The sequence below is a fragment of the Aythya ferina genome (genome assembly GCF_964211825.1).
Source record: "Aythya ferina genome assembly, chromosome: 1".
Lineage (NCBI taxonomy): Eukaryota > Metazoa > Chordata > Aves > Anseriformes > Anatidae > Aythya > Aythya ferina.
In genome coordinates, this window is record NC_140296.1 from 6,493,822 (window position 1) to 6,520,370 (window position 26,549).

General features: G+C 37.9%; 1 protein-coding gene across 16 annotated transcripts in view; it reads left to right on the forward strand.

Annotated features, from left to right (window-relative positions):
- DLG2 (discs large MAGUK scaffold protein 2) overlaps nucleotides 1-26,549 on the forward strand; it is a 1,046,667-nt gene that overhangs the window by 157,789 nt on the left and 862,329 nt on the right. For 5 of the 16 annotated variants that reach the window (XM_084519823.1, XM_084519804.1, XM_084519806.1 and 2 more), the window contains one exon: nucleotides 9,880-9,954. The exons of the other annotated variants lie outside the window; for them this stretch is intronic. In XM_084519823.1, the coding sequence (XP_084375949.1) occupies nucleotides 9,880-9,954 (75 nt within the window). The remainder of the gene's footprint in view (nucleotides 1-9,879; nucleotides 9,955-26,549) is intronic. 16 annotated transcript variants of the gene reach the window in all.

A 26,549-nucleotide genomic window follows, 5' to 3' on the forward strand; every position in this document is an offset into this window, starting at 1 on the left:
GTCTCTGGTGGTGTGGTGTGGCCCCTTAGTTGCAACCATCCTTGGCCTTGAGAGTTTGGCAAAGAGGATTGGGGACAGGACAATGAGTCCTGTTAAGATCTTTTATTTATTTATTTATTTATTATTTTTCCTTTTTTTAATAACAGGAGATATGTCTCTATTTGTTTTATGAATTGACTCTGAATGTTTGCAATGAACAATTTCCCAGGGTCTTCTGATCAATAACAAATGTTGGCTTACCATCAACTCACTACCGTTGCTGCTCTGAGCAGGAATCCCAGCTCCAACTATCCACAATATTTTTCCTCACAGCTTTTCAGTCTCATGGATTTGCTACTAAATGGCCAAAATGATTCTGAAAGTCAAGCGTATGAGCCTCAAATATTCAACTCCAGATATTCAGTCTTTGCTGCCAACTTTGGTGTTGGAATGAGATAGGATTGTCACTTGTAGGTCACTTGCTATTTGGATGCTTGTGGGAACACCATATTAACATATATAAATGATCTGAATAATGGCAAATATCTCGTTTCAGAACACTTTCGTATTACAAAGGCTTGAAGCCAAAGAAATTACAGCTGATTTCCTCATCTTGCTTTGGTGCCATATTTAAATAGCTGCACCAGTGACATTATATTATATTGATCCATAATCTGCTTTTACTTGCTTTATTGTGCATTAGAGTAACCCTATTTCCATTAAGCCTAAAAAATTTTTATAGCATCAGTTTATACAAGTTTTCAGCAGTATAATGACAGATTTTTTTTGTTTGTTTTTCAGACTATTTTAAATTTATTTTAAAATTTACTTCAATAAATATGAATTCTACAGAACAGCAGTCTGACTATTTTTGGCCTCAGATCTGTTAATTTTCCTTATTTAAATATCCATTTGTCTGATTTGTGCAAATACTTGCCATTCTCATTCTTGGAAAAGTGGATCTTAATGTCAAGAGGGAGTAAATACATCAGTTTTATTCTTCACATGTTATAAATAATAAAAAGGGAGTAAAAGATGAATGCTATTTAAACTGCAAAAGATGAACACTGTTTAAAAAGTTGACATTTGTAACACGTGGTCATTAAATTTACACTGGAATTTGCAGTATTTCCAGCCTGTAGAAAATGACATAAATGTTGTGGTGGGGTGAACATGCCCTTGTAGATCACACACAAGGGATTCAAAGATCCTGTTTTGAACTCTATAGATGTCATCTAATAAGATTAATTTCTGACGTACCTCCCCAAACCTTAAATCCTCCTGACATTTTTTTTTTTTCAGCCAAAATGTAGGCTATGATTAAGAAAGATATAAGATATTAATTTGTACAGATTCTTTCTCTCCATTTGGATTTCATGTTTCCATACATTTCTGCACCCAGGACTTTGGAAATGCTGACTCAGTCAAAGAGAACTTATGGGCTTCTAGTTTGTTTTAATTTATCATATTCCCAATGTAGATTCTTTCTTTTCCTGTTGCATAATGCACATTATTTTGTGGCAGTAGTTTATCATTTGCAGGAATTCAGTATAAATAAAAGTTCAGGTCAAGACTCCATCCCTGTCACCAGGAGGTTTTGGAAAGGAAGAACATTCCCACTGTGCTGCCCAACAGTCGGAGGCAACATGCTGTCCTTTCCCCTGGCTATCAGTTCTCTCATCCTTTAGTCCTTTGCAGTGTTATGAGTACAGCAGTAGCTGCAGTTGGTGAAAAATAGAATAGGTAGTTCTGTGTTGCCAGACAAGCTTCTCTGTAATACAGATTGTTTTGCTGAATCCCCCAGCTCTCGTTGTCAGGTGACTTAGAAAAGATGATCAGCTTTCAGTGACAAAAAAAAATAATAAAAAAATATATCTTTCTGGCCCTCATTTTTCCAAAGGAGATCTCAAAGATGGAAAGTCTTAAGGTTTAAAAATCAGAAAGCAAATGAAGAGAAATCAAAATGTATTTTTATATTTTAAACCTCATGGGTCAGGTGTCAGGTTCAGGGTTTTTGATACTTGCAACTGGCAATCACAGCACCATAAAAAAAGGAGAATTAAATAATACCACAAGTTTCCATTCAGTCCTTTGTCACTAAAACCTTTGTAGATAAAAACCTCATATGTCAGAGATTTTAAAATTTCCCGGGCAATCTAGATTTGATTAAAACTCCAGATTTTAGTACCTGAATGTTTCTGTGTGTTGAGAAGAGCTTGCAAAGATGAAACCAGTGTACACTCATGACTAGATACTGTACAGTGTACACATGACTAGATACCAAATAAAATAGCCCCAATTTATTCAGAAAACCCAAGCCGCTTGTTTGTTGCCTAACTCCTGAATTGTACCCCCTGACTTGTACACCAGGGAACTGGTTGCCTTCGGACCAAGCCTGAATACCTAATTTGACCTTGTTGGTTTTGTTAGCTACAAAAATTAATTTAATTCTGAAAAAATACTCTTCTGAGATTCTTGTTGCCAGCTTCCATGTAACTCCGTGGAGGTTTAAACTGCATTATGCAATGGACAGGTTCCATATTTTATTCAAGTGTGGCTGGCTTCTGTGGGACCAGAAAACTAAATGAAAAAGTGATTATTCATGTGAGTGGAAAAAAATGTATTTATTTACAGTTAATGAAAGACTTAGTACGTTGCATTAATTAAGAAGATTTTTTAATCTTTTTTTTTTTTTTTTAAATTGTTTTAGTCTACAATATTTTCCTCTTCATGGCTGCCCTCCAAGCACCTTTTTTAAGAATTTAATTCAAGCATTTAAAAGAATGAAATAAGGATGGACAGTGAAAAAATATGTTTTGTGATGGCCCTAGGAAGAAGGGTCATACGGTTATGTTGCTAAGCCATACCAAGGATGAACATATTAAATTCTGACTGGCAATGTTGCCAGGAGCCAGCAACATCTGTCTATTCTATTTTCTTCTGCTCGTCTGGCAATATATTTAGAACCAGGGAGACCAACGTGTGCACTTAAGGCAAAACTGACAGATGTGTGAGCAGAAGTCTCAATACGAGCAATGGTCATGGAGAATAAGCCACTACTCTGAAGTATGGGATCAACGTCTAGCACAAACCTAGTGTATGAGTCTTCTGTAGGTCCCTTGTGTTCCACACATTCATCACTCCGCTTGGCAGCATGAAGCTAGCAGTAAAACAGAGAAAGGCTGTAAAATATGTACCTTATCATTTTGTTAGTACTAGCTTTCCCTTCCCTGTAGTCCCAACATAAAAGACAAGGCAAAATTCAGAACTCATCCTGCTCAACAGCAACACTGTAAATCTGACTGAGGAGTTGCTGTGGCTGGGCTTCTTGATTTTGAAACTGCCAGTCTGCATTCAGCATATCATTACAAATCCTTGTTGATAGCATTCCATGCTTTGAAAAGATAGATTTTGTGTCCCAGTAGGACACTGTGGATTCCCTAAGTAAGGGGGAAACTCTTGTTCAGCATTTAGCCAACACTATCCACTCCCAGTGCCAAACCAGTAGAATTAAGGGGTATTTTTGGAACTTGGCTGAAGGATGGAACAACATGGAGGTGGTACCGCAGGAGGGACCTCGCTGTTCCATGATCTCTAATTTAGAGCAGCAAAACTAGTCCCAAGATGCTCTCAGAAGGCCAGAATGGTAAATCAGATCAGATCATCTGCTGGAGGTGGAGAGCTGGTTCACGTTACGTGCCAGCTGTTGGTCTCACTTTGCAGAGGTGAGTCAATACTGAGGTTAAGTTGGATTATTGATTATGGTGGCATAAATTTAATGCAAATAGAATATTTATTTATGCCAAAGTGCTTTTAAAACAGGTTTCTCTGAAGAAAAGAGGCCTTCTTCCCTCCCCCACTGCTCCCTCCCCATTATATTATGTTATCTAAACTCTATATAGGGATTAAAAAAGGTATATACTTAGTGAGGTTCAGCTTTTTCTATAGGACTTTCTAAGGGATCAGTTGTGTGTGTCTGGGAGGCTGTTTGTAGAGTCAGTCCCCAGATTAGGAAATGAAAAAGCAAAGTATAAATACTCAGCTTGAAACAGTGCCTCAGGTGTTGTTATAATCTTACCAAAACCAGCAGAGCTGTAGAGTGCTGCATTACATGAGGATCTGATTTAAATTTAGCTGGATATGAAACAAAAAAATACCACATTTCTATGTGCCCGCATATTGTTAATAGTGCTAAATAGATCTGGGCAACATTTGTTGTTTTTTCTTTGCAAGACCTCAGGCTTTGAATCATTGCAGTTCCAAACCATAAATTGGGTAGCTAAGTTTTTTATGCTGAATTTCCAGGCTCTAACAAATCAGACACAAAGGATACATAATGATTTTCCCCCCAGAGATTCACATTTAGCTAAAATCAAAATCTTTTTTTTCTATAGTCATTATTAGGTACTGATGAGCACTTCAAACTGTGGTGTTTTCCTGACAGACCTTAAAAGTGTGATAGTGCTGAATCCATGCAATTTACATGTCATTTAGTAAACTCCACTCTTAAGTGGTGCTTGAGGACAGCTTTGATGACTGTGGGTTGGCTGCTGGTTAAACTGCACAGACTTAGAAGAGCAGGAAGACCCTTTTCATTGATTACCATTTATCTTAGCTGGAGAATATACTCGTAGATGTCTGACAGATGGGAAGTGTAACTGAGTATTTATTTAAAATCTTTATTTACCAATGGTAAATTTTGGAACAATTACTGTAAGCCGCTAGCTTTTGGATTTCAAACATTATGAATGTAAACTGATGAGACACGTGTTGTCTTTTCTAGAAAAAAAATCATTTTTTTTAGGGGGGAGTCTCAAGAAAATTACACAGAACAAGCCAATGTGCATTGCATATGCAATGTCTTGTAATTATATCTTGTCAAAAGCTCAACTTTTTTCTCCTTTATTCTTTAGAAATATGGTAATTGTCCCTTTTCCCTTGTAGTTAATTATAAATTTCAGTAAGAATTAAGTCTGTTAAATCTCTTCTTCCCCCTCTTCCCCCTCCCTTGGTCTCTATGGTAGCAGCAGGAATAGAAGGGAATTACTTTGATCTTCATTTCTGAATGACATTTCGTTTCTTCTGAGCATTGACCTTGTTTAGTGCAACTGAAATTTTCAATAGATTTCATTAGATTATAATTTGCTGATCTCAGAGAGATGTCTTTATTGAGATTGGTTTTAACTATGAAAGAAGAAGGGTGATTTGTTTCATAAATCTATGAACAGCTCTATAAACGGAGAAAAGAAAATGTTCAATTAACTGCTCAGGCAGATATGGTTAGGGCTTAATATTACTGCACAGCAGTGGAGAGCTGCAAACGTAAGGAAAAGTAGAAGATACTGAGCAAGACAAAGAAAATTAGAAAGCCCAATCCTGCCTCAATAAATGATAACATTTCCTAATGATAGCAGAGCTATATATCCTTAGCCAGCCCCTTCTCTAATATTCTGAGGGCCTGGCTGAAGGTGGGAAGATAATTTCCTAGTGCTGAGGTGAGCTGCATTTTTAAGCATTTCAGATAGCTGGAGCTGACCAAATGGATTCTTTGCAATGTCCAGGAGACCATTAAAAGCAGAAAAGATGGGTCTCCTGGCATGCATCTGCAACATAAACAGGTATTTCTTCTGTGTTTTAATCTGTTTGCTACTACCATGCAAATTTCCTTCTGTCTCCGTTCACCTAATGTGAGACTTCTGAAAAATGAGAGGATGTGTGCAGTTAAGGAGAAGAAAATGGTTATTTATGAGTGAATCATTAGGTCAGGGGTATTGCCTAGTATATGATTATATTTTACCCAATCTGAGACCTATAGCTGAGTTCTACAGTTTTCATTTCCCTGGAGAATCATCTGCATCAGAGAAGGCAATTTGTCAGGCTGTGTAGGAGTAGATAAATATCTTCCACTGAGTTTGACTTCAGCCAACTCTTTTGTTACTGGAGACCTCACTCAAGGACTTGTATGTAACTTGCAAATCATATTCTTGGATGTTCTAGTGGATACAAAGGAAATCTTACCTGTGATCAGATGACTCTGATCACCAATATCTTCTCTGAGGTAGAGTTTGAAGTCAGATCTTAAAGAGTGTTGCAGTTCAGAAAGCCCTGAAAAAATGTTGAACAGATAAAATATTCCTAAATATCCTCTCTGTCTTTTGTCACATCTTTCAGCTGACCTAAGACCTGTCTCCAAATGTGTCTCTGGCCACAATCATGTTAGGCAATATTTGGCCTTCAAAATTTGGTATTGATGGTACATGTAATCTCTCCCTGCTTGTGGGACAGTGGCAATAATCTATCTATACATGCTCTTTTTGTCCCCCATACTCTCCCAGAAACTGCTACAGTTGATCCATGTAACGTCCACATCCTTGAAACCTTCCCCAGAGCTTGCTAATGTGCAAATGCATCTCTGTCACCAGCAACCTCTGCAGTGCAGTGCCACAAAACTCTCACCTTTACCCCTTTTTGATTCAATATTTCCATGCAGAAAAGTCAGAGGGACTTTTCCAGGCAGTAACACTACTGCTCTGCATTATATCAATGTATACGCAAGATACATCATACTGATGTTTCTAAGCAGTGCTAATAGTAGTCAGTTATTTCAACACTTGGCTGAGATAAGCATGTAGGAAAGAAGTTTGCTTAAGGCTGCATCCTAGGAAGGTAAATGTTTGGCTCAAAGACTTTGAAGGTCTTGAAGCCTTGGTTTTGGCTTTTGAATTTGGTACTTTCTCTGTGTTACCTATGTGGTCTGAATTTCTGGATGCTTGATAAACCTGTCGTTTGGGGAATTACGTGTAACAGTGCCTCTAGAGAAGGGATTGCACTAGCTGAATGGGGGTTAACATCTCTGTCTGGCTTTGGTCATCACTTCGTTGCTTCCTGACGGTTTTATTGCTATGCAATTTATCAAGGATTTAGAGCATCAACCCAGGAAAAGAAAGAAAAAAAAAAAAAGCGACTGATGCAGAATTCAGCAATGAGAATGGATTTATCTTTTTGTGTCCCCAAGTCTCTTTATACAAAAATTACACAAGCTGAAGATCTTACTGCATATTTTGAAAGCTCTGATTGCATGGAACTGTGATAAAGCCTATGCCTGGATAACTCTGTCTGTCACTATGACAGAGTTGTCTCAAGGGTGAAGTAGTGCAGGAGGCCAAGTATCCTCAAAGAAAAGGAGTAAAAGAAGAGTCTGGAAATCACTCATTTGTAAGCTATGGAGAAGCAGTGTCTGTTTCCATTTCAGATGGAGAACTCTTTTATTGGAACATATTTTCCACAATAGCAAAGCAAGACACGTTTCTTTTGCATAAAAATATTAGTAAACATGAAAAGCATATTACTGTACTCTGAAGATTGGCTGAAAAAAGATGATTTCCAATGATGGATTTTCACCTCTTTTTTGATTTTTAACTTTCTGATGTAATGGTGGACCAGAGTTTATAGTCCTTACTACACTATAGTCCTTGCTATACTATTATAGTCCTCACTAAATTCCTAAACTGGTTAAAATATTAGCAATAATAATCAAATGGAGTTAGTCCCTTTTGCAGCCTGCAAATATTTCCCAATGTCTTTATTCCCACACTTACTTGTATTACCTGTGCTTGCAGAATACCTTATGTAGTGTTGATCTTTTGGGTAAATTGTTCCTTAGCTGGTGTCAGTAAGGTACAACATGTTGGAGCTTGTGGCTGATTAAAAAAAAAAAAAAAAGTAAGATTGAACACTTTTATGCACCTTATTTTTCAACCTTATTTATCAGCCTTATTTCATGTTTAAACTGGGTGAGGGTGGAAGATACAAAAAGTATGAAAAGCATTGTTTTTAAACAAAATCCAAAAAGTATTGACCATTCAAATAGGAAATCAGCAGTAATTTAAAAAAGATGAAAAAATAAAATTTTGGAGGGGATAAATGCTCTGTCCTAGCCCTTGAGCTACACGCATTTCTCAGACAATTCCAGTGCAATGTCACGTTATTAGGACAATAATTCAAATATCCAGCTCTGAAGGGCCAAGTCCTGCAGTCACCCTGCAGCCCAGCCGCATGCTCAGCACAAGGCTGGAAAACTGGGAGCTACTGCCTTCAAGCAATTCTCATTACCTCTGTCCCTCTGGCCTTTGAATATGAAGCATATGTCGGGTGACTTGGGGTCTTGGGACAATTTGGGAGTGAATCTCAAAGTCAGGAATATTTACAGAGTGTTGCTCCCCCCTGCTGTGAGGTCCTGGCCTTTTATTTTGCAGATGTGTCCTCTTTAAGAATGTGAGGAGTCTTTTTAAGTAGTTTACTGACAATCATTTTATATACCTGGTTACTAGAGTTTGTAAGATGAGACTTTTCAATCAGAAAAATGTTTCCTGTCCAAAGCAAATTATTATTTTCTTACCTTTATCTTGGCCTGGATTAGACTGAAGACTTTTCAGTTGTTAAAAAAAGAAAGAAAAATAATTCACAATAATTTATGCAGGCTTTTGATCAAAATTTATTAATAGTTTTATTATTTCAATAGGATTACTTAGTTTGCTGTAGCATTCATCCCTTCGTTACAGGAGATAACACCCACCCACAGGATAATGCTGCCATGATACCAATGACTTTTTCAAATCCTTTTAAACAAGACTTTCTAAACTTTCATCTAAAAGTACAATGCTTCTTGCTTACTAGCTATGCCTTTTTGCATATTCCTGAAGTTGTCTAAGTGCAAATACAAAAGTTTTTAAGGTTTGGGGAATACAAAGCTGAAACTGATATGCACAGTTTTTGCAATACTTTACAAATGTTCACTTTTTAGAGATAAAGAAGAAAGCACTACTAGGCTTGGCTAGTTAATGTTCTCAAATCAGGCTCATAATTGAAAATAGGGTGAAGTCTCATCACTCCTGTGTGCAGAGGTTGCTCTCCTTTGCTCTCAGCATGAGGAAAAGAAAGGTGTATTGTAATTGCTTGCAATATACCTGTCTTAAAGGAAAATAAAAAAGAAGTGATTTTTTTTTTTCCTTCTTGTTATGTCCAACTTCAGGAACACACATAATTAGAGGAGTCCTCCAATTCAAGCAGCTAAATAATAGTTTGACTCTTATGTGAAATGCTGAGAGTAATGGTGGCAGACACTAGAATTTATTCTGAACTTTTCTTCAGGGACTCTGACCCAATCTGCTGTGCAATTTGTTCTGATGGGCTCCAAACTTTTGCGAAAATGTAATTGAATCACTGCAAATGCAAGGGAAATTACAGGAAGATCAGCCTGGAGGCCTGATGGTAGCATCTTGCACTGCCATGTGGAACATTAGACTTCAAATTAACCCCTCACTCTTTTGGTTCTGCTAAGTTTCAGGGAACTGCAAGAGTCCTGCACTTTTTTCCTCCTCTTTGTCCTCCAGGGGTCAATCTGGGGAACAGTCAGTGTGTTCTGCTCAGCAAAGTAACACACACCCTGAGAATTTGGGACAGATTTTCTCCTGCTGCAAAATAGCTCTGGGGTTGTTCAGGCTGCAGCTATCACTGCTTCAAAGGCTGCATGATGCAAAAATGCAGCCTGTCATGAAATGGGGGAAAAAAAGCTGATTTTTACCTGATGCTTAAAGCTCTGCTGTTGTTCCCTGAATCCTCCAGTGTGGAGGAAAACCAGATGGCAGGTGCTTGGGGTTCAGAGTGGATGAAGGTTGCATTCACCCACACAACTTTGAAGTTCAAGGCAAAATTAATGGGTCAACCCCAAGGCCTTTTGTGATCCAGTGAGCTGCAGATCTTATATAATGGTGGAAAAATGACTTTGTGAGGTCTAATGGGCACTGGCAAACTCCTAGATGCTCCATCTGGAATGGAACCCATCGTGCCTGTTGCAGCACGTACTGTGTTGTGCATAATGCCATTTTCACTTATTTGCAGCAGAGCCATGGCAGATGCCCATCCCACAAATGCTCAGTCGAAACACCTGCCTGGATACCCATTCAGCACTCTACCGTAAGTTTGAGCCTTTTAATCCAAAGCTTTGAGAGACTGAATGGTAAGTCTCTGTGTTTGGAGCAGCCCTGTCAGGTAAAATTTCAATCCTAAGTGCATTTGAGAAAGAACAGAAATGAGTCCTGATGCCAGACCAAACTCCTTGGGAAGTCTGAGCTGTTGAAATGTTGGGTATGGGCTTAGCGGGGCTTCTTCAAAAGTTCATGCTCTTTGGAAATTTAATTAGTTCCATGTGGAGCAACGGGGAAGGCGTGGTATGGTTGGTGACGGTGTCCAGCTCAGAGGGAGTGTGGAGTTACTGCTGATTGCTCCAACTGTGCTCCAGCTGCGTGTGATGACTAGCCGCCTGCTAGTTTTGCCCTGTCGTGGACACAGTTTTGTGGGAATTCATTCATAAGCTCCTGCAGGGTCTGCCAGAAACAACTGATGTTTAAAGCACCAGCCTGTCCCCAGGCTCAGGTGATGACACAAGGAAAGGGAGATGCAGCTTTTCTTTTCCACATTCTCATGAAAGAAAGAAAGACTGGCAATTCTAAGTGCTTCTGGACTAGTAAGTGGGAAAGTTAACCCGATGTAGGTAACTTTGGGGGTGGTGGGCAGCGAGTAAAATTTAGTCTGCTGGATTTGTAGGAGATGACCTTTGTAAATGCTTTCTGCCTTCTGCCAATTAGATGACTTCAGTGAGATTTGTTTTTAACCATCAAGGACATGGTAATATTTGAAGAGAAAAAAAGAAACTGCGGTCAAGCTGACACTGCATTGATTTATATCTTGTCTGAATATGCATAGTAGATAGAGCCAAATCCTTGGATGCTGGAAGTTAGAGTAGAGGGCTGTCTAATAGAGCTATGATGATTTATCTCAGCTGAGGGGTTGGCAGGAGTTAGCTGACATTTTCTTTGGCTCTGGACCACAGCGTGATGTTGGTTCTCAGCTATCAACTTATCACCTTTTATGAGTAGATGAGCGAGAAACAAATTCCAGTTTTTGCCCTCCCTCAGTCTCTACCTAATCTTGCAAGTCATTGCAAACCCCGTGTTTTTGGTTGTACTTATGTTATGTTAAAATAATGATATCACTGTTGATCTATATATGAAAATAGACTCACTTAAGTGTATTGATTGAATCATTGAGCTAAATAGACTTTTACTGAGGATCCAGGGCAGTGACTAATTTGTAGGTCTTCCTAATTACTACTTCACATCCTCAGAGGATTCGGATTGACTTGGCAATGTGGCCTGGTTGTTTTAGTTTGTATTGAGAGGGCTGTGACATGAGCCCAAGTGTGGCAGCATGATGCTTTCAGAAATGGAAGTACACTGGGCGTTTGATAACACAAGTAATTAGGTCAGGAGCAGCTGCAATCAGTGATTTTCGTTAACACCAAAAACTGACTTTTCTGATAGTGACTTTAAATGCTTTTGTAAGTAAAATAATTTTTATTGCCAACTAGGTGTTTTTTAGAGTATTTATTTCTTAAACCATCAAAAATAAAGTAATTTAGATTTATTCTTTGGTTGTTTTGTTACACCAGAAATGTGTGCATGCATAGGTAATTTTGATAGACCTGCTATCTTGCATATTTGTGTATTATCACAAAAAATGGTAAACTGAGGATCAAGCTTTGTTGTCTTTGTTAACATTAGAAGATGTCTAAGATCGGAATAACTCCAAGCAGTGCTATTTTTAAGCTGCTATAATGGGGAAAACAAAAACAAAAAACAACTCACTATTAGAATACAGTTCAACCATTCACTTGATTGCTATTTATCTTTTTTTACTATTTTTTAATGTAGAATACAACACATGGTCCTTGAAGCAATTGCCTGCTTGGAGGTTGCTTCCACCTGTATTTATTTTGAATGATGAATGGAGTGAAGGAGCTCAGCAATAACCCGCAAAGAATGTGTAGTTCACAAGTCACTTTTTTTTTGTTTGTTTTTCATCAAACCGATTTCTGTGTGGCCAAACAGATTTTTCTGCCTACCTTATTTGTATCAGACATTTGTAAACATTTCTTACCATGTTGCAGTGGTTTTATTTTCTTTGGAGTCTAATGCAAACAATTGGAGAAAATGAAATCAGATTTCTCTTAGGTGGTGTTTTTAACCATCTGATTTAAAAAATGGTTTTTATCTGCCTTGCTTTTATCTGAGAAGAATGTCTGTGAAGTGTCAGCATTCTGATAGGAAGCCACTTAATGAAATTAATTTTTCCAGTGATGAAACAGAGCATATTAGCTGCTATGGATGGATGGTGGAATCCAAAAAAGAGCTAGATTCTGGCCAGTTGTGACAACTCCTTGTGATGCCTACAGTGTGTGTTTGGATGCCTCTCAAGAGCAGTGTAGGAAGCTCTCAAATAAAGAATGTTAAGCAGAATGGTAGAAAGGGTATCCTCTTTCATCAGTTTTGCTGGCTGCATCACCCCTGATGTCATGAGTATGGGTGAGGTTTTTCTCTCCTTTTTCAGCAGTTTTTATAAAAAGCACTGTGTCCTCTCAGGAGTGCCTTTGCCATCTAGTGTAAGAACCAGGACATCCAGCAGCATTGCTGTTATGTAACAGTCTGACTCTTTTGCAGTCCCTAATTTGCCTTTTTTTTTTTTTTTTTTTTTTTTTTTTTTATAATTTGCTGATATTCTTGCAATTAAGGTTCTCAGATCTGTTTGGCAACTCACCATCTGCAAAAGAGGGCATAAGTGAACACTGGCTTTCTGTGTCTTCACAAGGTCCTTAATTAGATTTATTTTAAGTCTGAGAGTTTTAATCAAGGGAATTACCTAAGGGTGGCTTTGTCTGCTCTTGCACTTTTAGTTATGTCTTCCAAAGGATTCGTAGTGTTTGATTATAAAATACTCCAAAAGGAGTTTCACTGCATTGCTGTTAAGCATACTAAACCTTCCTGTTGTTGGAGTAGCTTGCTAGCTAGATTTATTGTGCTAAGATAATGAAGGATCGCAGGCTGCACCTGTGTTGCAAAAAATACTTGTGGTTGTCTTTTCTTCCCGCCCTGTTGACAGGATTTCTTGAGCTCAGTGTTCAGCACATTCACCTTCCGTTACCCTGCAGCATTAATAGATTTCTCTTACTTTTTTTTTTTTTTTTTTTTCCCCACTGCAGAGCTCACTGGCCTACCATATCCCCTTCCACCATAATAGCCCCTTTTGGGGTGTCATCTGCCACTAAACAACGGCAGGAGAGAGTAATAAAGGGTATCTGGGGTACAAAGGACAATGGTTTTGGTGCATGCCCTAAGTCACTGCTTTGCAGAGCCTCATTTGGCGCTTGCTGTCCCCTCAGTGTGCAGGAGACAGGGACACTGACTTGGAGGATTTGGGAACGGGTGCAAGGGTCCTCACATCACATTGCATGCTGTGATATCTCATGGGCTGCTGCTTTATGTAAGTGCTGCACTGGGGGAATTTAGCACATGTTTTGGCTGCCAGCCTGCATGGCAGCTGAGCCCGAAGTCTTTCTGACCTCCCCACACCTAGATCCATAGCACAAGGAGAGCAAAAGTCACTCCTTTCAGAGCCCCGCATACATGTGTAGGATATTATTGTTCTGTTTATGTAGGATAGATCAGCTCAGAGGGGATAAAGTTACTGGGCTTTGTCTTTTCCCAGTTTATTTGGAACACTGGAGTGATAGTAATGCGCTAATGCCCTGCACAATATCTGATTTTAGCCTGATCTGGGAGTCAGCCTGTAAACATTTCTGGTTCAAACTGATCAAGGGTTTTGCATTCTTACTTCACAGCAGTTATTTTAAAGAACCTCATACTTCTGGAAGATGCCTGTATGTTAGTTCTGGTGGTTGTGCTCTACGTAAAGAATGTTCTGACACTGTTGTACAATGGAGCCAGGCGGGAACATATTGAAACACGCATATTCTGTTTTGTTTTAAGGCTCTGAGTCTGGAAGAATCATTTCTGAAATCAATCTTGCTCTCTTTAAACACAAAACAAATAAATGGCTCTGTTTGGCCAGGCTCGGCTCTCTCCCAGGACTTCGCGTTATGCCTTGTAACCGCGTCCCTTCCGCTCCTGTGTGGATGTGCTCTATAAAATAAATAAATAGCTCTGCACTCCAGAAAGTGCCTTTTGCAGGGTCTCTCCCTCTCTCTCTCTCTCTCTCTCTCTCTCTCTCTCCCTGAGCTTTAAGTCTTTTTCTGTTAAAACCCATTTGGCTAATAAATTCCGTAGACAATCTGGGTGGTGGGGAATGTTTTTTTGTGGTTAATATGTGAAATACTTGAAAACTGAGCTGTTAATACAATGCTCTGTTCTCCTGTCTTTCACCTCTGTGCTGATAGTAATGGAAAATTTTGAGTGTTAAAACCCAGCTTTGGTTTTAGAGGAGGTATTAAAGCAATACCATGCATGTTTCTGCTAGGTCACGGTATTCCTGCAGCTCTTCATCATTCCTAGGACTCCTGCACCCCTCCTTGCCTGGTGCTGAAGGTGCTTTGCTTTCCACCTCTTCACCGTTTACAGACTGTGCATGCTGCACTGCTGCGAGGCTGTCACCTATTGCCAGCTACTAAGCCACTTTTAAAATCACCACTTAAATCCCTCTTCACCTTGCCTAGATTTGAATCTTCCTTCTCGTTTGCACACCCCACCTTTCCCTAGGGAAAAGGATGCTGTTCCGCTTGCTGGGGGCTGTAGCTGGCAGTGGGGAAGAGTCTGGATGTGTCTGTTGTAATCTGATTCATGGATTCAGTGGGGAAAGTTCCAGCTAAAGTAAGGTGGTGTCGGATTAGCAGCAAACCACAGCACATCCCAGCAGGACAGCGAATGCTTCATGCTTGGGTAGATAGAGGCAGAAGCTAGCAGTGTATGTGTTAACAGAAGGGAATGGCTCAGGAGCAAAATTTGAGAGAAACAGGGCAAAATGAACCTTTTACTCCTCTAGCTCATCAAGGATTAGAGAGAAAAAAGAAAGGGAAAGAAGATTTTTAAAAGAGGTAATGGCTCCTTGACAATAAAATATATATACTTAATTTATGTGGCCCTTCCTCAAGTTTCAGCTAATGTGATCCCAGTGGAACGAGGGAGGGGTTTCACAATTGCAAAACAAGCTCAGAAACCCTTTAGGTGAGGTGATAAATCAGTTAAAAAAAAACGTATGGTACACATTAAGCTGTACAAAACCATTATCTGCAGATTGACCCACATAGTTGCTTGACTTCATCATCAGGAAACATTTCACATGACTTATTTATAATGAGTAGTCTCATTAAGCACACATTATGTGTAGGATATTTGCTGTCTTTATTGCTTTATTTGTTTTATGGGAAGCATCAGGATGTTGCTACAGCACCTCCAGTCACACAAGTGCAACAGTGTATAAATGAGAACAAAATATTTATAATTTGAAATTTTCTTTAAACTAAACCTTGGTATTAATCTTTGTGATAGCAATTATTGAAAGGTAAACTTTTTTGTTGTTGTTGTTTATTTGGTTGGTTTTATTTAGTTTTAGCTATGTAAAGTTTGTGCAGCTCATGAGGTTTATGAGCAGAAAGTATTAAACAAATCTGAATATTCTTTTAGGCACAATTTTAAAATACTGCTTTAAGATCTGTTTTATCCAGGCAATGTTTTGGCAGTGTCACTAAAGCTTAAAAACAGTGTGCATATCCAAATTGCATGGTATTTATTATTTTTATTCCCAGATGTAAAGTACAATCGGAGTATAGTTTTTCTGATAACATATACATAGCTTAAGGGTTATATCCCAGGGGTGTTGCTACCCTCAAGCCATGTTTTCCTGACATGAGAAATTCCATGCTAAGGTCAAACACAAGTGTTTCAAGTATTCTGCATTTATGGAGATATATACAAGAACAAACTTAGCTCCACTCTTTGTTTACACCCTATGATAACCCACAAATATGATTAATATGACTGCCTAGAAGCATTTCTAGTCCCCAGCTAAGTGAACTAAAGTGTTTTCATTATTTTTCTCTTAGATGTGCTACAGCATATGAGGAGGCAGTGATTTAATTTTTCAAGGAAATCAAAAATATGCATTGTATATATTAAGAAATGACGTGTACTTAACCAGGGGGTGAAATGTGGCTCAAGAGGAGCAGTGAGGCTGTGACTCTTGGGTCAGTAACTTTTGCCCCAATGATATCTGGAAACTGCACCTTAGCATTGTGCCTGGCACTTTAAAAATTTATAGAAGAAACATGTGGCTGAAGCAGTTATGGAAGACAAAGGGCAGGGCCTTGTTTGGCAACATTTTATAGAGACGGTGAAAGTGGAATTCATCTGTCCAGGTTCATGTCAATGGAGAGCTATAAACACTTTCGAGGTGTAGTTCATCTTTACACTGTTTGTTAGAGTATGAACTGGGCTGTTGAAGGGTGTACTTCTCTTGATTAATGGTAAAGGAGACATAGATGACCATCTCCAATACAGGTGTCTGAACCCATGACAGGGGACTTCCTCAGTGCTGGCAAAGTGATGACCTACACCAGAGACTCAGCTAAGAGACTTTCCTTCTAGGCTACCCCAATATATGTTTATTATAGATGTCCTTTTATAAGCGTGTGGAACTGCCACTGACTTCCATGCAAAATACAAATGAATACAGGTTTGCATGAGGACATAGCCTAAGCCATAGACGTATTACAGCATCTCACATAACCTTGTATTATACCAGACACATTTTTCCTTAATGTCATGAAAAATACACAATCTATTTAACCATCATAGATTGCATATTTTAGTGGCATTTTCATCTGTACCTTTAAATTGCAAGTCTTGTTATTCATTCAATACATACTGTGTAATTCCACTTACAGGGCTATAGAAACTTAAAGGTCTCTCCTTACCACATAAATGGATATGAATAGCCACTTTAGTGAACATGTTCTACAAAGGTTTATTCCCAAAAAGTTCTGAATGTCTCCTGCAAAGTGCTTGGGGGTGTGTCCCTTCAGCTCTGTTAGTAATGCTTTTATGACACTATAAGTGAGACAGGAATCCTGGCCTAGGAATGGGGCATCCTGTAAGTCATGGAGGTGTTGCACTGGCATTTCTGAAGGAATAAATATAAAAAAAGCTTCTTCAAAGCTTTTTTCAAAAAAAAAAAATAAAGCTTCTTCAAAGCTCAAAGATGGAAATTACTCTTCCCTTCAGAATACTCATATCTCTGTTGTTTGGGCTTTTTTTTTTTTTTTTTTTTTTTTTTTTTTTTTACAGTTGGGAACAGTCATGCAAATTAGGATTTGTTTGCTCTATTTGTTTATTCTGTGTGCTCTAGGGAAGCAAGAAATATAAATGGGAAAGTGCCCATAAAACATATAATTAAAAAACTGTTTTGTGTTACAGGAAGGCTATGAAGTATAGGCCTGAATATCCTGTGCTTTCAGCGTTTTGCAAATTTGAGCTTCAGTTATCCATGCAAGCAGACTTGAGCTGTATCATCCCTTCCTGGGATCTGAGCATTGCCAAAACCCAAAGGTGTTGGCTCAGCCCTGTGTGTTGATGACTCTCACAGTCTGAGTGAAGCTTGTATATACATTTCTACAGGCCAGCATGCCTCTGCGAGTTTTACTGGGTGGGCATCTGCATTTTTTCCATCAAGTGTCATCATGTTATGTGAAGTCACAAATATTTGCTTGAAATGTTTAACATTAATTATGAATTCTGATGCAACCTTTCAGTCATTCCAACTGTACATATTCATCTGAGCCACTGTAGGCCTACCTCTTTGGCCTATCCTGAAACCAGCCGTTCCTACTGCTTTGAAGTCTTTTCAGCTTCTTACCTTCGGTACTTTATGGTATTTCCTTAGAGTCTGAGCATCTCAGGATGTCAATCTGTTGTCACAAGACCCTTGTGAAGAAGTTGGGAAAAGCTATTATCTCCATTTTAGAAATGAGGGAGGTGAAAAATGGGAGAAGTGGAGAGCAAGATTATGCTGCATAGAGATACGCCATTCATGCCAGTTTGGAACAAGTGCTTCACCAAAGGTAGTTAGCCCATGGGAAGAGCTGTCAGCCTAGGCATGATGCCACATCTTTGTAAAACACTTCACTGTGCCATGGTCAACTCCTGGAGTAACCCCACAGCTCTGTAACAAAGCACTGGATGACAGAACAGTGCCATTATTCTTTTATGGAAAGAGAAGAGACATCTAACAAATATTTACCATCATAGATAATGGAGTAACATCAAGAAAAGCTTTTGATGCATTGTTTTGGCAGCCTGGACCACCTCTTGGCTCAGTTCTTTGCCTTCAGCTTAGGGGCTGTGCTCAAGCTGTAGAGCAACAGGACGAGCAAGGTGTGTAGGAGCCGTCAGATCCGCAATCTGCTCTGCTGTCACCGTTGTTGCTGAGAACTGAGCTTCAGGACCGGCTACATTTAGAGGCTCCACATTCTGCATTCCTTTGAATTGTCTTTAATCCATGGTAGAAGCATCTAAAATAGGATGCAGTATAATTAAAGAATAAGCAAAACCAGAGAAAGCCTGAAGTTTTCCCTCCCACAGATCCATGTTATGTATATGTATTTTTATACAGACTTTTCAATACCTCCTCCATGCCTCTGGCACCTGAGCTTACCCCAGCTCTACAGATCTCTGCTACATAAATAGCTCTCCATCCTTGTCCCCAGATAATCTGAACCCGTTGCTGTTCAACTCCTACCCTTTCTTGCTGTGCCACCTGCACCTCAGTCTGGCTATGGTGCTGTTCCTCTCACTGGCATGGTACAAGCCTGGGGTTTCCTGAGTGAAGTCTGGGCTTTCCATTAGTTGGGAGGGGAAGATGGGTAAGGGAGCACTCTAGTTTGAGGCTCTCTTTTCACCCACAAAAGACCCCTCACATTGCCTTCTTCCCTGCTCTGTTCTAACTTCTTAGAGAGGAGTATTTGCATTTGGACAAACATTTCCTGTTTTCAAACTGTTTTTCTATCCCACTGTCATTGTGGAATAGGTAATCAGAGATGCCATCCAAAAGGGAAGGGCAGTGATTTCTAACACTGGATAGCCACCTATAAATGTTTTAAATGTCGTGACAGTAGCAGAATGGAAATACTGCACCGAAGGACAGGAAATAAGCTTCAGGAGACTGAATCCAGTCATCTGTTGTTACAGGAAATACTATCATGTAATATCTCACTTAATAACTTGAAAATGATTCACTGTCACCCCTCATCTCTACTACCATCCTGTGTTGGTCACTGCTACTGGATAAACATGATAGGACAAAGCATGACACACAAATAGCCACTATTTAAAGACTAAACTCTGTTAGAAAGTTGGGTAAACAACTCATCAAAGAATTTGTAATCTACCTGGATTTCAACCCTTTCTATGAAACAGGATTGTGGGTGGCAATCTGCTGCATGTCTGCACAGTAGAGCCTTTAATTGTAAACTCAGTCCAGGCCTCTTTGCTAATGAACCAATTTATGTCACATTTGACATTAGCAGACTTACTTTATTTAGATGGTAAATAAAACTGTAGAGTGGCCATAGCAGATAGAACAAAATTCCCAAAGGATTTTTGTAGCTCTGCAGCTGATAGAGGTCTGCAGCTGATATTTAGAGATAAAGAGTGGTAACTCATCAAGCAGAGAGTGATATTTCCCTTGGAATATCTTTCTTGCAATCAGCGGTTTAGAGGCTTCTTAAGCTTGTGGTTATGGATGGGCAGTTACTTGTGATAGACTGGAATTCATTAAAATAAAAGTTAGATAAGTGGAACGAAATTCTGTTGTCAGATACGTTAGAGTAAATCTAGATTTGCACTGGTGTAACAACACAGGCTTTGGTTCCTCATTCTCTTCCTTGCTAGCAAAAGTCTTTAAATATTGAATATTTGAATCCTCTCCTGGATGTGTATGTGTATATATATATAAAATAAAGCCAGAACTGGTTTGCTAACTGGTTGGCATTTATTTTGTCATTTCTTAACTGTAGCAATGAAGTTTTTACTTATCAGATATATGCTTATCGGTTTTCTAGTGTAGCATATAGGCTTATTCTACTTGAATATAATCTGATCAGCTATGAATTTTCTCCACCTGTAAATGTGTACATAAATCGTGCTTTTAGAGATTTAATGGGTGATTTAAACAGTGATTTTTTTCTGCTTTCTTTTGCAAAATTCAAATTGTGACTAACTTTCTGAAATATCAGTTCTATGGAAACTATAATAAAAATGCTTTTTGGACCAGAACTTTCTATTTTTCTCATTTATTTTCTGTTGATTTTTTTTTTTTTTTTTTTTATATTATTTGAGGCTGATATGAAGTTGTGGAGTTCTTCCTGTAAGATTATTCATTATCTTTCTATTCCATTTAATAATAGAACCTTTTATAAGACCTCCTTTTTTTTTTTTTTTCTTTTTTTTCTTTTTTTTTTTTTTTTTTTCCAGTGAGATCAATAGCAAAATTGATTTTGGAATAAAAGTAGAAGGGTCTCCTCTAGTTTATCACCTCTGAAAATTAAATAATTTGAATTAGGTTTGTGGTTTCATAGCATTCACAGCAGTAGTTTAGCATAGCACAATTTTATTGGATTTTTAGAAGTGCTTAACTGCTGTTAAGCAGTAAAAGTCCCAGAAAAGGGAACTTGTTAACTGGTCAATTTACTCAATCAAGCTTGACATCTATATTCATTTATATCCGATTATTGTATTACCATCAAATGGCATTTTGGACATAGAGATTCTATATTTTTATTTTGACTGTGTTTAGCAGTGATAATCTACAGCATGACTATAGCTATGACTACAGTGAGCTGTTTTGAGTTCATAGGTAATTAACAGAATTGTCAACTTATTTCTAAGTCCTTATTACGGGTAAATTTACATAAAATGCACAACATTGTGGCTGATCTGAGGCAAAACTGTGTTTTCAGAAAAAAATGCATTTTTTTTTTCTGAAATAACGTTCAGAAGTTATTAAATTTCAGAGTTCTGATTTGCTCAAAGTGCACCATATGAAAAATCACCCTGTCTGTTCCTTGGTTTCACCAAAGTATATTTAGAAATACTCGCTACATTCCTAAATTTCTTTGAGATCTATTAAGGTAGTAGTGTGTAACAGTGCAATATGATTTCAGATTCCACACTTAATTTCCCAGGCTCAGTATTTAGAAAATTTGTATTTTGAAACTGAGGGTGTAAGAAAATCATAATGAAAAACATATATTTTATTGTATTCCAGAGCATTTGGAAATCTTTTATTTTGGGCAAGACAGGAGGTGGGGAAACTGCCTGTTATTTTAGTCTTTCAGTTGTTGGGTGCAAAACCAGAATATTGACATAATAACATATTATATGCTTTTATTTTAGTAAGGAGTATGCTCCAGGAATACAAGTGTAAGTACAAGTTGAAGCTGTTGATATTCAAGGTGGTTTAAACACAATTCTTTTAAAAAACATACATCTCTAAAGCATAACAAAAATTACTGTTAGCATTTGTTTTTAGACATGTTCCATGCCCTTCAATCTATTCAGTTCCTTAGCCTTCAGTTTATTCAGACCCTTATTCAGTTGTGTTGTAATCTTTATACTTTTTTTTTTTTCTTAGCTTATTATTTCTGTTTATGATTCCTTTTTATTCATCACTGACTGAAGATACTGTCACACTTGTAGAAGCTTCACATTTATTTTGCTTTCTGAGCAGGAGCCAGAAGACCCCAACTGTCATGAAATTGAAAAGGCCGGATAATAACAAATAGCAGTCTGAGCTGCCATGAAACACTAACTGCCAGTCTACCAGTTAGGGATACATCGCAGGACTACAAAACCCTGGATGCACATAACATTTTAGTAACTAAAAGGCAGTTTAGACAAAATTCAAGTTCCAAATCCAAGTAGGCAATTCATAAAGCCCATGCCCATTCCCATCCCTCTTTTCCTCACTGTTTTATTGCCTCTAAGACTTAAGCACCATAGTGTTCAGAAGTAAATCTCATATCCTTTGCACTCAAACTTCTTTCATGTTTTCCTGTACCGCTGGCCACCTTTGGCAGATAGGATGGAGACTTTCTGTCTGAGCCTTGTTCATTGCTGCTGGTCATAGCACTCTCCTGGGAGGTGGATTTGATCTCCAGAGTGAAACCTGTGTTCAACTCTGAATTTCTGTTCACAAAAATGCACCTCTATTAAGAGCATCTCATCTTCCATCTGTCTTTTGAGGGGAAAGGATGAAGAAATCATCTCTACATAAAGAGACAACTTGGGCATGTAAGTAGAGGAGGGCTGTGGGCAATGTATTATAACCTCTTCTAGGGCATAGGTCAGGCAGGCACCTGCAATAGGAGACATGAAATTTCAGAAATATCCTTTTATCTCCCTTACTACTAGCATTCTGCTCTGCCTCTAGCCAGTGTGCTGCTTTTTCTTAATTTCATTCTTAGGCATTTTCGTGACCTTAATTCCAGGAACCAGATAGGCAACTCTTAGTGTCACCACACATTTATTGATTTACATCTAATTCCACTGTACTGCTCTCAAAGTGTGGCAGAAATGTTGATGACGATATGCAGTGTCACCTTACAGGCACCAGAAAACCCCTTGTGTACTGACCTTATTCAAAGTGGAGCTCAGAGAGATGCTGGAAAACACATCAGTGATTCCACAGAAAATTACTTAGATTTTTAATTAAGTCCAGAGTAGTGTATCATATCACCATGACAGAGCATCTGTAAGCAAGTAGTGTGTCTTGTTAGTTGGAGAAGCGTTGCAGGAATTTTTTGGTTTTGCTTTATGTAATAAGAATATAGGTACAGGTAACAGTTATGGATTAAAGTTGACAGTATTTTTAAATGCATTTGCTAGGTTTTCTTTTGAGATACATTGCATATGAAAATAAGGAACAATCTCTACCTGTATCTACAAACTGGGTGGGTGAGCAGCAAGAACTGGAGTTATGATAGGGCCTAATGTTGCATCTGTCCAGTGCAAAGCTGCAGGAACTTTGCCTAAATTTTTGCGGATAGAAATTTCAATGCTAGTTTGTGGAAAGAAAAAAAAAAAAAGGAGATGCATTAGTTAGTAACATGAAATTGTGTTGCTTAGTCAAATTAATCCAAAATAGAAAATCTAGGTGATTTAAAATACTTTGTGAGGCTCAGCATCATGGAATTTCACTAAACTTTAGCTCAGTTACTTTCTACTTTCTAAGGATAGTAATATGCATTGGCAAAAATAGTCCGTCTTATTCTGACTGATTGCCTCTTCATTTGATAGAGTGGCTGTGAGAAAAGATTTAGGTGTCACTGTGAGTAGCTCATGAATTAGATTTCAATTCCTTATAAAATAATTGAATAAATACCCAGAGATGAAATCAGTAAAATCTAGAGGGTAATAGAAGTTTGAGTAAACAAGCAGCGTGATTTTTATAGAGAACAAATCATGCAAGACACACTTAATTGCTTGTTTTGATGGAATTACTAAATTATTAGCTGCTGCTTATATATATATTTTTTTTGAGATAGACTTTCAAAAACATTAAGAGCAGTTAGGCGCCCAGCTCCTGCTGATTTTAAGAGGTTGCTACATTATCTCCTGAAGTTTTAAAGAAAAGTTCATGTTAATTGGCTTGGAGTTTAGTCTTGCTACATGACTTTTTAGACCCCCAGGAATGACTGTGCCCAGATGGATATATGTTGAGTTACAGAGAGATGCTGGCACTGCTTCCAGAACCACTATTACATGCAGACTTGCCTGATATTTTCATTAATGATTGAGAAGTTAGGCTCGAAGCAGCATGCCAATGAAATGTGTAGGCCAGAATTCACTAAGCCATGAGCATTAATATGATAATATGATACTGTAGAACAAAGACTTCCTCAAAAAAATAACAAAAAACCAAAAAACGACAACAACAAAAAACTCATCAATTCCCCCTGAAAAGCAATAACCAAAGCATAAATGTTATGAGAATAACAGATTTTAAATACTTTTGGTGACAAATTCCAGATACCAGCTGGAGAAGAAAGAGGACTTTGACAACTCCTCTGACAAATAGTGATGATCCAAAAATCTGTTACATTATACTGAATATTTTTCAGAATTCTTTCAGTTCTTCTAATTACTCTGTGAATTGAAGCAAATTCAGGTACAACTAATGCAGCCAGATCGAAGAAGGAATATAGGGGTGAGGTCTAATAACACACCTTTCTAAAACAGGTATTTTGTCTTCCAAAAGAGAAAGGAGGTGTTTCTGGGATATGTTATGGGGCAGAAGGAAATGTATGGAAGATGGCCATGGGACTGAATTGGGACCAGCAATTCAGATGGACTTACAGTGAAACTATAAGGAATGGGATGGAGAAAATAGCAAGCACAAAAACAATGAAAATAAGAAGTAAATGAATGGGAGTCTAATGGAGAAAATTGTATGGAAATGTATTAAAAGTTGAATTTTACTACTTGACAACCAATCAGTTTGTAGGAAAGTGATTCTAAGAACCATGGCAAAATCAGCGGTTAACTAAAAATTAAAAAATAGAAGAGAATATATATATATATCTATTATATTATTATATATTAATATATATAGTTGTTGTTCCCAAGTAGCTGATTGGTCTGTGCATGGTGCATATACTCTGGTTTCTCTTCAGCTCATATATTTTGATGATTAATTGGGGCCCTCCAAGATTTCAGGCTGTGGTTCTTATAAGGTCCTACCTTAGGTACAATTACCACAGATGAAATAATGAATTTAATGGAGTCAGTGTGAGTTGATGTCAGTGGGGGCAACAATACCACAACTGAAAATGATTTCTTGGAAAAGAAAATAAAGGAAAATGAAACACTCTTAAAGCTGAACTTCAGTACACTCAGGGATTAAGTGAAATGTCTTATTCTCCATGCTTCTAGTCAGTTAAAGAGCCTATGGAGGCATACAGCAACATAAATTTTGGTTCTAAAAGATCATTGGAATTAAAATAAATTAGTCTTCTCTGATCAGTACTATCTACTTTCAGATCTGAAGTTTGAAGATGATGAATTTATCAGCTGATAGTCTCTGAGATAATAGACGTAAATCTCAGTTATACAGCAAACTCTGTACCAGTTTGAAAAGTGGCCTGAAAGGATAAATTTCAAGTAACTGTTTTCACCCTATGTGCATTACAAAACAAGAGAAAAGAACAATACAGGGCATAAAACAAGGTTTCTTATAAATTACAAGATAAACTCATGTGGAACTATTTCTCAAATAGTTATTCATGAAAGACCATTTCAGTATACCTAAGATTAGGATTCTATTTCTAAATTTCTGTTAGTTTGAATCAATCAACACTTACTTTCACCATGGATAGAATTTAATGCCTTTTTAATTGCCCTTTTGTGATGTCATGTAGCTCTCTCTCTCTTGAGAGGCAGCTTGAGGTGAGGCAGGTTACTTGAAAGCATATAAAATCACACAAGACACACATGTCAAGTAGATGAATCTCACCCTTTATTGGCAGCAATTAACACTGAATTACACAGTCTCACAAGATCCTTTTGTAGCTCTACACAGTTAACTTGTGTTTTTGCTACTGTGGATACATCAATAGCTCCTGAAGCACTCCTGTCAACTACCTGTTTTTCAAATAATTTATGACTATTTTGAATTGCATAGGTGCCAGCAGAGATTCTTAACAAACTTCACTGAATGCTTCCTTATACAGTGAAAACTTGTCTTTTATTACTATCCTTCATTTTCAATTCTTGGCAAGCTGTTAACTCTTTGATTGATCTCTCCTCTTAACTCTTGAGAGTGTAATTTCTTAAAGACACTTTGGTAAAAGACCTTATTAATATTTTTGTAAATACAAGCAGAATAACCAACCTCATCTGGATTCTTTTGTCTCCTCTAAAGGAAGAGACTTCAAAAGTTAGTGAAGAATGTGTCCTGTACATTAAACCAGCTTGACTTTTCTCTGCTTTGCCACATCTTTGTACTACATCTACTAATTTCCTCCTTTTTATAGATTGTCTCTGCTGTAGCTCCAGAGGTCCCTCTAAAACTCTTTTTACACTTTATCTGTTACAGCTGATAATCGGAAATTCCTGACTGTGATTCACTTCAGTGGAGGGGGAATTCATTGGATTATTAAAGTGAAAAAAAAGATGCAGAACCAAGAAACAGGGAAAGACAGCAAGACTGTAAAGAAGGAGAAAAGATAATAAAGAAGAAGAAAACAGGCTATGAGAGTATTAAATGCAAGCCTTTGGCAACTACTTAATGCTGTCTATATCTGCAGCTTAACACCTATTAGACAGTGGCCAAGTAAATATTTTATTTTACCTTGGATTTTATTGTTAGCCATCCACTGACATTTCCACTTGAGGATTTATTGCTTCAAGACTTGACCTGGGAAAGGTCATTAAAAATAGGAATGGTCCTTTTTCATTAAGTGTGTCATTCTTTAGTGAAAAGGATGTACCTATTAATGGTAAATGTGCCCATTCCATGGCATTCTGCTGGATTTCTTGTATATGAACAACTGGGCTGCTGAAGTGATTTGGCTTCCCTGAAGTCAGATGTGCATTAAGGATTATTTTTTTTTTCCATCTGTAATACAGAGGTACAAGAAGGTGCAAAATAAATCACAACTGTGCAGTTAC